At 59.4% G+C, this 11,993-nt stretch overlaps 2 protein-coding genes across 2 annotated transcripts; both read left to right on the top strand.

Moving 5' to 3' along the window:
- Nucleotides 1-975: 975 nt before the first annotated feature.
- Nucleotides 976-3,240, top strand: IL25 (interleukin 25). The gene is made up of 4 exons (XM_090053652.1): nucleotides 976-1,304; nucleotides 1,390-1,465; nucleotides 2,296-2,540; nucleotides 2,791-3,240. The coding sequence occupies exons 2-4, from the start codon at nucleotides 1,457-1,459 to the stop codon at nucleotides 3,020-3,022; spliced, it is 486 nt and encodes a 161-aa protein (XP_089909778.1). The 5' UTR covers nucleotides 976-1,304; nucleotides 1,390-1,456; the 3' UTR covers nucleotides 3,023-3,240.
- Nucleotides 3,241-4,018: 778 nt separating this feature from the next.
- On the top strand, nucleotides 4,019-8,262 carry CMTM5 (CKLF like MARVEL transmembrane domain containing 5). The gene is made up of 5 exons (XM_090053115.1): nucleotides 4,019-4,132; nucleotides 6,260-6,412; nucleotides 6,744-6,839; nucleotides 7,269-7,353; nucleotides 7,786-8,262. The coding sequence occupies exons 1-5, from the start codon at nucleotides 4,019-4,021 to the stop codon at nucleotides 7,809-7,811; spliced, it is 474 nt and encodes a 157-aa protein (XP_089909241.1). The 3' UTR covers nucleotides 7,812-8,262.
- Nucleotides 8,263-11,993: the final 3,731 nt, after the last annotated feature.

An 11,993-nucleotide genomic window follows, 5' to 3' on the forward strand; every position in this document is an offset into this window, starting at 1 on the left:
CCCCCACCAACCCCGAGTGGGGAGAGAGCCCATATGTCTGGCCCTCCTGCTCTTACACCACCCCACTGCCTCCAGACCTCATGCCCCCCTCCCACCACCGGAGTGGAACCCAGGAGTCCAAGGCCCAGGCCGCCAGCCCTGCGTTGACCCCGCACACCCCAGGGATTTCTCAGAATGGGAAGAGGACCTAGGTGTCTGGCTCTAGCCCTATCCCTGCCTGGAGCTGGGAAAATCCTGGGTCTGGGCCAGGGTTTTTTTAGTAAGTACAGGTCACCAGAGCTGGGCAGTGACACTATTAATGAACTGGTAATTAAATCAGTCCTGATGATGAGTCACTGCCCCTTCCTGCTGAGTCAGCAAAACTCCCCGACATCCCCGTACTCCTACCACCCACCTGCCAGTGCCCCTCACTCCCAACCCACAGTCCCCTACACCCCTGGCTCTACTGGTGCCCGTCACTTCCAAACTGCCGCCCCCCCCGTCACTCCCAACCCGCAACCCCTGCTACTCCCCCAACCCCAACTTTTCCAGGCCAGGGCTCCCCTTGTTTAGTTGCCATGGTGACTGGCCTGTTGTGCTTGCCTGTCCCTGACCGCTATGGGTGACTCCTCATGCAAATCATCCAGGTCGGAAAAGCCTGTGGGAGTCAGCTTCCCCGGAAACACCTAGATACGGCTCCCCCACCCTGGGCTGAGCTTGCCCACCAGACTGGTCCTGCTCTTGCATCCGGTGCCCACTGCTGGCTGCTTGCCTGTGCCCAGGGGCTCCCTGGTGGGGCCTGGGTGGGGAGGCCGCTTGGGGCAGGAAGGGGACAGAGGGGAAATCCAGCTGGGAGCAGGGTACCTGGGGACTCCTGGGTTCTCTCCCAGCCCTGGGAGGGGCATGGTGGGTGGGGTGGGGCAGTGGGTTCTGGACACCTGGGTTCTTTCTCAGCTCTGGGATAGCTGTAGAGGGGGATATAGGTGGTCCTGGGGAGCCTGGATACCTGGGACCCCCCCCACCACCACCTGGGAGGGGGAGGGTACTGGGATTCATGGTGGGGTCTCTTGCTTCCAAAACCACAGGCCCAGGGAGAGAGGCTGAGGGAGCCCAGGACTCCAGGAGGTGGTGATTTATGAAACCTGCATGTTCACCTGTTCCTGACCTTGCTGGCACCCCTCACTCCCAATCCACAGCCCTCTGACCCTACTGGTGCCCCTCACTCTGGACCTGCAGCCCCCTGCTCCACTCAGGGCCAGCTGGAGCCCCTCACTCCCAAGATCTGTGATGGCCTGGCATGTTGTGGCTGCTTGGAAAATCTCCAGGTCAGCACTGAGTGTCCAGGAAAAAGCGGTTGTGGGAAGTTTGCATTTTGATGATAAGATGGAAATATGTTGTCCATAAAACCAGGGCTCCCAGCTCCAGCATGATCAGAGCACCAGACACACCACTCCGTGCTAGGACCTGACCCTCAGGGATGAAGCTGGTAAGTCCCAGGACCCTTGGGCCCTCTCCCTGGCTCTGGGAGTGGGGTGGGGTGGACTGGGGTAAAGAGGCTGGGGCCAGGACACCTGGGTTGTACTTGATTCGAAGCCTTGCTGGTGCTCCTCATTCCTGACCCACAACCTCCCAGGCCTTCCAGTTGCCCCTCACTCCCAACCTGCACCCCCTGCACTCCCCAGACCCTGCTGGTCCTCAATCTGGACTTGCAGCCCCATCCTCTCCTGGCCCTTCCGGTGCCCTTCAGTTCTGAACTGCAGCCCCCTGCCATCACCCCCACCCCAGCTCTGCTGGTGCCCTGGCTCTAGGCAGAGAGTGGGGGTCTGGTGGGTTAGAGGGGCAGGGGGCTGGTAGGCAGGACGCCTGGGTTCTTGCTTTGTCTGGGATGGGGAAGGAGAAGATCCAGGACTCCTGGGTTCTCTGCAGGCCTCTGAGAGGGGAGAGGGGTCTGGTGGAGAGCCCAGATGCCTGAGTTCTCTCCCTGCTGTGGGTGGGGGCCGGGGGGCCAGATGCCTGGGTTCTCTTGTCTGCAAGGGCTGCATTGGATGGGGGAGGGGAGCACCCTGTATGCCTGAGGTCTCTCCCAGCCCCTGCCTCACTGGGCCCCCGGTTAGGCAGACCTGTCCTGGGTTGCCCAGTTCCCTCCTTCCGGGCTGTGGACACTGGGGTCCTGATGCCATGGGGCAAGTGCATCAGAGTAGCCACCAGCCCCTGCCCCCATCCATGCATCCACCTTTTTAGTCCCCATTGCCCCCATCTAACCCCCAGCCTTTGTGCACCACCCATCCCCAACCCGCACCGCTCTCTGTCCTGCAGGCCGCTATCGTGGTGCTACAGGCCGTGGCTGTGGCTCAGCACTGCCTCAGCCCCTCACACTGCTGTGGCCAAGTCGAGGTGGATAAGACAGGTGCCCAGCTCAGCTATGGGCACCCCCAGGCCCCACGGCCCCCGTCCTGCAATACCCTGACTACCCCTGGCTCAGGGCTCAGCTTAGAAAGTCACTGCCATGCCAACCGTAACGGCCCACTCAATGCACGGGCCATCGCCCCCTGGGACTTCTGGTGAGTGCCTGCCCCCCGGCCCAACCCATGGCTCCCTGGGGGCACTGGGGTCCCCACAGTGGGATGGGTGGACTGGATGCGGGGCCTTGCAGCGGTTCTTGTGGGGGAGGAGGACACCCAGCTGCCCTGGACTGGAACAAAGGGGTCTTGTCCCTAGTGCGGGCATGGCCAGGGGCCCTTGGGGCTCTCTGAGCTCTGATGTGGCCCCCAGGGGCTCCCCAGCTCATAACAGCCCCCTTTGTGCCCCCAGGGAAGACTGTGACCCCGCGCGCTTCCCCCAGCGCCTGCTGCAGGCACGCTGCCGCTGTCGCCATTGTCTCTCGCTGCAGAAGCCCCGGCACCTGGGGGGCAACTCCATGCCCGTGAATGTCAGCCTCACTGTCTACTACCGAAAGCCCTGTCCCAGCCACAACGGCGCCTTCTACCTTGAGCCACGGCCCTACCAGGTGGTTGTGGCCTGTGTCTGCCTCCTGGCCAGATGAGCCCCCCTGGGCAGGGGACAGGATCAGAACCCCCTGCAAGATAGGGCCCCTGCATCAGGCTGCACCCTGGACTGGGGTCCCCTCAGATTGATCCCCACAGGATTGATGCCTGTTTCTGCCACTCCCAATAACCCCAAGGATAGGATGCCCCAGGATCAGGTCCTCTCAGGATCTCCCCCTCACTCCTCTAGGATCAGCCCTCACAGGGCTCTGCCTGGAGTCTGGTGCCCCCTGGTGGCTGCAGGTGCCAACATGGGGGCATTATAGCACTGAGGTTTGGGGGGTTCTCAGGTCTGATTGGGGGGGGGGGCGTGCAGTAGGTCCAGGCAGGGGCAGGACCCTGGGTGCCTGGCTCTGGGCTCAGCCTTTGGGAGGGCAGATTTGGGGGTGCCCCTTGGGGGGGGGGGGTTAGGTGCACATCCTCCTAGCACTGAGTTTTGGGGTCCTGATAGGCTGGGTCTAAGGGGCAGGGGGTGGTCTTGGCACTGACCTGGGATAGGGATAAAGGGGGTCCAGGTCTGGGGCTGTTTTTTTGTGGGGGGGTCTCTCCCAGTCCTGGTGGCCCCCCTGGACTTTAGTGTGGGAGGAGGTGAGATTTCCCCTGCTTCTGCCAGGGGCTATGTTGAGGGGGGTCTGCCTTTCCCACACATCTCAGGATCTGGAATCCCCAGATGCAGGTCAATAAAGTTATCACTGTGACTGATGGGCACGGGACTGAGCTGGTTTCTTTCACCCCCAACCTCCGTGGGAGCTGCCCACTGGGCAGGGCTGGGCCCAGGCACCCCCTGCGGGACCCTGGAGGCAGGGCAAGGCTGAGGCGCCCCCTGCTGGCTGCACCACGCCAAGGTGCTGGCTGCCTGCCCCAGCACCCGGCGCTTCTCCATGCCAGCCCAGGGGACAAGGCCTCTTTGTCCCAGCCTTGGGGGCAGCTGGGTGCCCGCCTCCCCCCCTCCCCCTCTCCATGGTGCCAGCCAGTGTCGGAGCTCAGTGTCCTGCATGACTGCAGGGATGGGGGAGCAGGCACCGGGCGCCCCGGGGGAGCCACGCGGCTTTGAGCTGGACAAGGAGTTTCTGGCATCACCCAAGGGACTGCTGATGCTTGGCGAGCTGGTAACGGGGCTGGGACCCCCACGCTCCATGGGGGACCATGGGACCCACCAGAGACCCCCAGACTGAACCAGGGACCCCCCAGGCGTCACCAGACCCAACCAAGGGACCCCCATGCAACTCAGAAGAACTCAGACCCCCGCCCTGATCCCAACCCAGGGGCAGACCCAGAGGCCTTCCCAGATCCCAACCCAGAGACCCACACAATCCAGACCCAGGGACCCCCCAACCAGGCCCCAACCCAGTGACCCCCCAGGCTCCTCCACCCCCTCTTGCCGAGCCAATCCAGAGGCCCCCAACCTCACAGATCCAACCCATGGACCCCCCCACCCCAAATCTCCCCACCCTCAGATCCCAGCACAGGGGCACCAGACCCCCTCTGCCCATCCAGGTCCAAACCAGGGATCTCCCGAGACCCCCCCTCCACCCTCTCAAATCCAAACCTGAGGCCTCCTGAAGCCCCAGTCTAGGTACTCCTGAGATCTCCCAACCCCCAGACCCCAACACAGGACCGTGAGACCCCCCTCCACCTCCCAGTTCCAACCCAGAGTCCTCCAGATCCCACAGATCCAATTTAACCCCCCCAGACCTCCCACACCTCATATCCCAAAGCAGGTACCCCCCAGACCCCCTCCACCCTCTGATCCAACCTAGAGTCTCCCCAAACCCCAGATCCCATCCAGCCCCCCAATCCCTTAGCTCCCCATACCAAGTACCTCAGACCCTCTCCTACTCCTCCAGGTTCAGTCCAGAGGCCCTACCAACCACCCAAATCCAATCCAGGGTACCCCCAAATGTCCTATCCCCACCATAATCCAACCAAGGGACCTGTAGACACTGTCACTCCCCAGGACCCAACCCAATGACTCCCTGACCCCCCCCCCCCGATATCCAATCCCCCAGGTCTAACCCAGATGCCCCCAATCACCCCCCACCCCAATGCAATCCAGGGACCCCCTGATTTTCCATCCCCAAATCCCAAATCAGGGACCCCCTAGATCCTCTCTACCTCCCCCAGATCCAACCCAGGGATCCCTAGACCCCTCAAATCCACAGATCCTGTACCAGGGACCCCCCTTTCACATCCAGACCCAAATGAGAGACCCCTCAACCTCCAGAACTAATCCAGGTACTCCTGAGACCTCCCAACCCCCTAAAACCCAATCCAGCCCGCCAGGCGCCCCAGATCTAACTCAGAGGCCCCCAGATTTCCCAGATCCAATCCAGACCCCCAAACATCCCACCTGCCCCGATCCCAAACCTGGGACCCCCAAGATCCAACTCAGGGACCCCCCAGATCCCCTTCATCCCCACAGAGCCATCCTAGAAGCCCCTCAGACCCCAGCATTAGCCCACACCCCCAGACCTTGCAACCTCCTAGATCCCAAACCAGGGGCCCCAGACCCCTCCACCCTGCAGATCCAACCTAGGGCCCCTTTGGCCACCCAGATCCATCCCATTGATAGCCCAGAGCTCCCAACCTCCTGATCCCAAACCAGAGACCCCTAGACTCTCCTCCCTTCACCCCCAGGCCCACCCCAGAAGGCCCCAGGCCCTCCCAGATCCAACCCAGGTACTCCTGACACCTCTCTTCCCTCAGACCCCAAACCCAGATCAGAAACCATGGACCTGCCAGACCACCCCACAGGTCCAACCCAGAGGCTCCCAGGCCTCCCAGATCCAACCCGTGGAGCCCCCAAATCTCCAGACCCCCAGATCCCACTCCAGGGACCCCCGACCCCTTCAGATCCAACCTCCCAGCCTCCCAGGTCCAGTCCAGGGGCTCAGACCTAGAGTCTCCCACCTTTGTTCCTCCAGATCCCAAACTGGTGACTCCCTCAACTCCCAGCCCTGGACCCCAAGCCCGCCCCCGCAGACTCTCCTTGGCCCTCCAAGCCCTGAGCTCTCTCCAGGCTCCTCTCATCTCTCCTGGGCTCGCCCCTTCCCCCCAGCTTTCTGCCCTCCCCCCCAGGGTCTGGGAGGGACTAGGAGGTCCAGCCCTACCCCAGGGTGGGGAGTTGGGGGGTTCCTCATGGGGGGAGGGAAAAGCAGGGGGGATGCTGATGGTGGGAGGCTCTGGTAGGGGATGGATGGGAGGTCTGGGGGCTGTGACCCACCCTGTCCCCACAGGCGCTGAGCCTGCTCGTCTTCGCCCTGCTTACGGCCTCGGTGTCGGCCTACATGGGTGCTGCACTGCTGGAGACCCTGCTCACAGCTGCAGTTCTGGGCCTGCGTGGCACCCGTGCCCACCACCGCCTGCCCGCCCTGCACTGGCCCTGCCTGGTGCGTGCACCCCTTCCCCCCCTGCCCAGGGACCCCCTGGGACCCCGCCAGTCCCACTCCAGTGCCCTGGGACTCCCAAGGACACTTCTGGCCCAGCCCCTGTCCCCCTGGGATCCCCCTAACTACTGGCACCTTCAGGCCTAGTCTCCAACCCCATGTCCCCCATCCTCCCTTGCACCCCTGAACCCCCACCCCACTGCCCTAACGCCCCTCCCTGCCCCCAGGACCCTCCAGCCCAGGGAACCTGGGACCCCACTTCCATGCCCCACCCCTGGGTCCTCCCCACCCTGTGGTGACCCTGAGTGACCCCGTGTGTCCCCACTGCCCCCAGGACCTGCTACGCTGTGGCAGCGCCGCTCTCATCTTTCTCGTTGTGGCGGTCGCTGCTGTTGCCGCCAGCCGTGAAGGGGCAGCTGTGAGCGCTGGGGTGAGTGTGCGGCACCCTCTCCCCCGTACCCTAGCACCCTGCATTGTGGCACCCTGAGACTCCCCAGTACACTGCAAGCCTAGGACTCTGAGACCCTGAGACCCCCCTACTGCAATACCCTGGAACCCCAGACCCCGATACCCCAAGACCTCACATGCCCTCATACTGCGGCACCCCAAGACCTCCCAGTGCTCCACACCTGAGCACCCTGAAACCCCAGTACTCCAATACTCCTGGGACCCTGAGCCCCCAATGATCCTGGCACCCTGAGACCCCCAAGACCCCATATCTCCTAGCACCCCAGGACCTTAAGACCCTACACTGTAGCACCCTGACACCCCAATATCCCTCAACACCCAACGCCGCAGCACTGTGCTACCCCAATACCTCGATACCCCTGCCCCTCCCTGACACTCTGTCTCCCGACAGACTTTTGGGTTGGTCCTGGCAGGGGTCTTTGCTTATGATGGTGTCCGGACCTACCGGCTCCAGCATGCTGCTGGGCCTGGACAAGGTGAGCCTTGGATGCCTGTATTCCCTAGGGTGGGGGGGAAGGTTGGAGGTGGTGAGGGGAGGGGCATCAGGCTGCTTGGGCCCCCCAGCAGTCGGGGTGGTGGGGCTAGAGGGGATGGCGTATCACTGGGTAGGAATGGTGTCTGCAGTGCCTGGACGCCAGGCTCCGTGGTATTGGGGTAGAGGTAGGGGGCTGTGGGGGGAGCCCCAGGCTGCCAGGACTCCTGGGTTCCTGCCAGGGGGTGCTAAGCTGCATTAGTAAGTATGTGGGGGCCTGGGAAGGAATTATGTTCTGGGACTGCCTGGACACTGCGGTTCCTTGGCACAGGGCACTGTGACACTGGGTGAGGGGAGGGGGGCCTGGAGCTGCCCAGATACCTGGGCTCCCCAGCAGGGGGAGCTGCAAGACCCTAAATCATCCTTTTTTGACCAGATTCCAGGGTGGAAGCAGAAGAGTGATCCTGACCCACAGCCCTCTTCCCCTCCCTAATGTCCTTCACTCCCTGCCCCCTTCCAGCCCTGCCAGTGCCCCTCACTCCCAACCTGCAGCCCCTGACCCATAAGTCCTGCTAGCCCAACTTGCAGCCCCCTCCCTGCCTTTGCCCCCTAGGTTTTAGTGGGGGCTTAGTGGGAAATGAGTGCTGATTCTGCACTTGGCCTCTCCAAGCTTTCAAGTACAGGCAACCCCCCTACCAGGACCAGCGTGCATCAGTCAACGTATCCATTTGTCCTGTCCCGTCCCCTCTCCTCCCCTCTCCTCTGCCGTGCTCCCTGGTGCACAAGTCTTCGGCGTTTCTGTACAAGGAATCTCATGAGGACCTGCTGCCTGGAGGACCCAGCACCAGTGTCCTTGTGTGTGTCTGTGGCTTGCATGTGATTCCATAAACAGGCGGGCATGTGGCCCTCACATTTGTGCATGCATGTAGTCCCTGTGGTGTCTCTCCATGCTTGCATGAGGGCACAAGTCAGTCCTGGAGGGGCCCCCCTTTCCCAGGGTGCATTCACTAGTGTTTTCACAAGGGCATGTCACTAGCAAGTGTTTTGTTCTAGCCTCTTCACATGCTGGTAAGCATCACACAAGAGCGTGCAAGGTTTCCTAGTCCTTGCACAAGAGTATACCCCCTGGTGCACAGCTGCTGGCTCAGAGAGGCCTATTTAGGCATGGGCATGTCTCCCTGTGCCCACGTGAGTGTGCAAAACCAGCCTCTTGTGTAAATGATGCAGGATTTCCCATGTACATGTGATAGAGTACTGAGTGCACTTGTTGGAGGGGAAGAGGCTGTCTGAGAAGCAACCTGCAGGTGTGGGAAGGGCCAATTAGAGTCATCTGACCAGAAGGGGTGGCTTGATGCATATAAACCTAGGGCCTGGAGATGGGGGGGGGTCTGTCTGTGTCTGGTTAACACTGAAAGCTCTGGAGGTTTGTAGATAGAGTGTACCTGGAGGAGGTCTCAGCAGGCTGGTGAATGGAGGGGTCTGGGATTAAGGGCTGGTGAGCCCATAACCCAGAGCAGAAGCAGGCCTGGGAATAGAGAGGCCTGAGAGAGAGCTTGTAGGTCAGAGAGGGGGCAGGAGACAGCGGAAAGCCAGAAAGCAAGAAGGGCAGGGTGCCCATGGTCTCAACCAGCCTAGAAGCAGGCTCAGGGTTTAGGGTAGGAGTCAGCAACATTTTGGGGCAACACCCGCAACCTTGACTTATAAGATGTCGGCATGCCGGAACGTATGGCGGGGGAGCTGTGTGGGGCCTGATTCTAGTAGCAGTGCAGCCCTGGTCCCTTCCCTGCTGTCTGCCCTGAGGCAGATGTGCCAAGAAATGTGCCTTTGAGGGCCACACTCTGGCACCTGTGCTGGGAGTTGCCTACCCCTAGTCTAGGGAGACCAAAAGTCAGGGCCCTTTGCTGGAGACCAAGGGGGTCAGAGGACCTGTAGCCCAGAGAAGGTCATAGACAGGGCAAGGGAGCCCAGAAACTGGGGCCAAGGGCCTGAAGCTCAGGAGGAGGGGAGATAGGAGCCCAAGTGGGCAGGATATGGAGCCTGGGAGTAACCTGCAGAGGTGAAGTGCCAGGGCAGGGAGGCCTGGTCACAGGGACTGAGGTAACGGTCTGGGGGTGGGGTTGATGATGGACATGACTGATGATAACATCTGCAAGGCCTGGGCATGGTGTAAAGGGGTGGTTGTAGCCACATAATAGGCCTTTAAGGTGCTGCGTAGTGAGACCTGAGCTCAGGGTGGATGAGGTCTTGCTCAGGGATCCCAAGGGCAGTCTCCCTTCCCAAAATACATATTTCCTTCCCTTCCCGAATGACTACCAAGAGGCATCATGGCTACCCTAGGGTCCTTGCCTGTTGCGTTGGACCTCTGGGGATTTGCATGAGCATGTGCCCTAGGGCACAGCCTCTTCATGAGCGTGTGTCTTGGGGCACAGCCTCTTCATGAGTCTGTGAGGCCTCACCAGCTATTTTGTAGGAGTGCTCACATTAAACCCCCACCCTGGGCAAACACTCTGGAAGTGTCTGGCCCTCCCAGTCGTGGGGCGTCTGGCTCCCCTCAGTCATGGGGGAGTCCTGTTCTTCAGACTTGGTCTCAGGGCTTAGAGAGTCTCATATATTCCCCCAGTGTTGGTGCCCTATAGAAAGAGGCAGCTCCTCTTTTGTATCCAGAACATGATTCGCTACCAGAGCTCTGCTAGCTATGGAAAGGACCCCCCACCCTGAAAAAATATTTGGAACCTGCAGTAATCCAGGCTCCCTAAGAATCTCAGCCAGGGTGACCCCAGGAAGCTGAAGCAGCCTGGAAAGAATGGGTCCAAGCCATTTGTCCCACTCCCCTCAAATTCATAAGGGAATCACTCCTATCTTCATGGCTCTGGGGAGTCCACAAGGAAAGTTGGGGGTTCCCACCTCAGAAAAGTCAAGGGTTGGGATCACCCCCTAAATCCCTAGTATATTGCCCCCCAGATTTTAGAGCTGGTTTGATGTCACATGTCACAAAATGATGGACCCCACAATGTCACAGCATGGGTCACCCATCTGACTCTGGACCCCCTTGGGAGCAAAACCCAAGATGGGCAAGAATTACCCTCCCACTCCAAATTTTCAGCAGGGTTTGGTGGAAAGCTGTTGGGAAGATTCAGCACCCAAATCTGTCCCCAGTGTTCCTCCAACTATCAGTATAGTCATAGTCATAGAGAAGTGGGGCTGGAAAGGACCTCCACAGGTTGCATCTAGCCCACTCCCTGTTTGAGGCAGGATCATCCTGGCTACATCCATCATCTAAATGCTTTGTAAAACCCTGACACAACACCAGATATCACACCTGAACCCGCTGCCACATCTAAAGCAGGGGGACCACAGTGGCCAAGGTCCTGCTTCCATACAAGATTGTTAATATAGGCTCAAGAGATCACAGGCACTCTTGCCCCTCTACAGAGGAAGGCAAACCCCCCTCCCCCGGTCCATGCCAACATGACCATGGGGTAAAATTTCTTCTTGATCGCAAATGCAGCATCGGTCTGACCCCAAGCAGAGGGGCAAGACCCTCTGGCCAGGAACCTCTGTCTTTGGTCTCAGCAGGAGTATTGGCACAGCCCAGTCACCATCCCTGGCTTTGGCTGCAGCCAACAATCAATGCCTCCTAGGAAGGCTTAAAACCCACCTAAGACACGTAGCAGAAAGGGGTGGGAGGAACCAACAAAGCCTGGGAAACACCTATTGTGGAACACGGGCATCGCTGTGTTTAGATCATCCCCAGCCAGTAGCTGTCCAGCCTCTTCTTGAACCCCTCCAGTGATAGGGACTCCATGGCTCCCCTAGGCCTCTGTCTCCCTGTTCTAACAGGGAAGAAATTTTACCCAAAGCAGGTAAGAATCCCTGCCCCCCCGGCCCTCTGTGCTCAGAGGCATGTCCCCTGCTTTCCCCCATGCACCCCAGTCACCTGTCCAGCTCAGTTGGAGAAGGCAGGCATGCTAACTTTAACCATAATCCTAACCCCAAATACCATATTTTATAGGCTACAACATGTTCTAGAATAAGACACATGCTTTGTTTTTGAAGGGCTGAATGAAGAAGAAAAGATCTTGCCTTATAGTAAGTCATTGAGCAGCAGCAGAGAGGGTGCCCAGCATGCTCACTCTGCTCCCGATGGATTGGTGCAGCATTTATTTTAGCTTTGGCCCAGTAAACAGCAGCAACTGCTTTTACCATATTTATCTCGTATAATGTGCACTCAAATATCCAAGAGTTGGCTTTTTGTGGGGAAAAAGGTGCGTGTTGTATGCAAGACAATATGGCAACTAGCCAACCTTAACATAAATCGCTGTCAAATTGCAGCTCCAGTCACTCCTGATTTCACTGCAAAAATTCCCCCAGTTGCACAACATTCACCCCAAAATTCAGCCCACTTTCCTAGCAGGGTTTTGCCCTTGAAAATCCTGATTCCCACCCCCCTGCAAAAAGGAGGCTGCACCTTGATATTTTAGCTACTCCATAACCCAGTTTCACATCAAACTTCAACCTCAACAGCTTCCAAAAGGCCAGGATTCACCCAAAAGTTTCCCAGTAGCGTTTTCTTTCCTTAGAGGATAGAAATAAGGGAGGGGGGCATGTTGAACCCTGTGTGTTTTGGGGTTCTTTGCAAACCTC

Source organism: Crocodylus siamensis, chromosome 6 (genome assembly GCF_052110815.1).
Source record: "Crocodylus siamensis isolate JL-2025a chromosome 6, ASM5211081v1, whole genome shotgun sequence".
NCBI lineage: Eukaryota > Metazoa > Chordata > Crocodylia > Crocodylidae > Crocodylus > Crocodylus siamensis.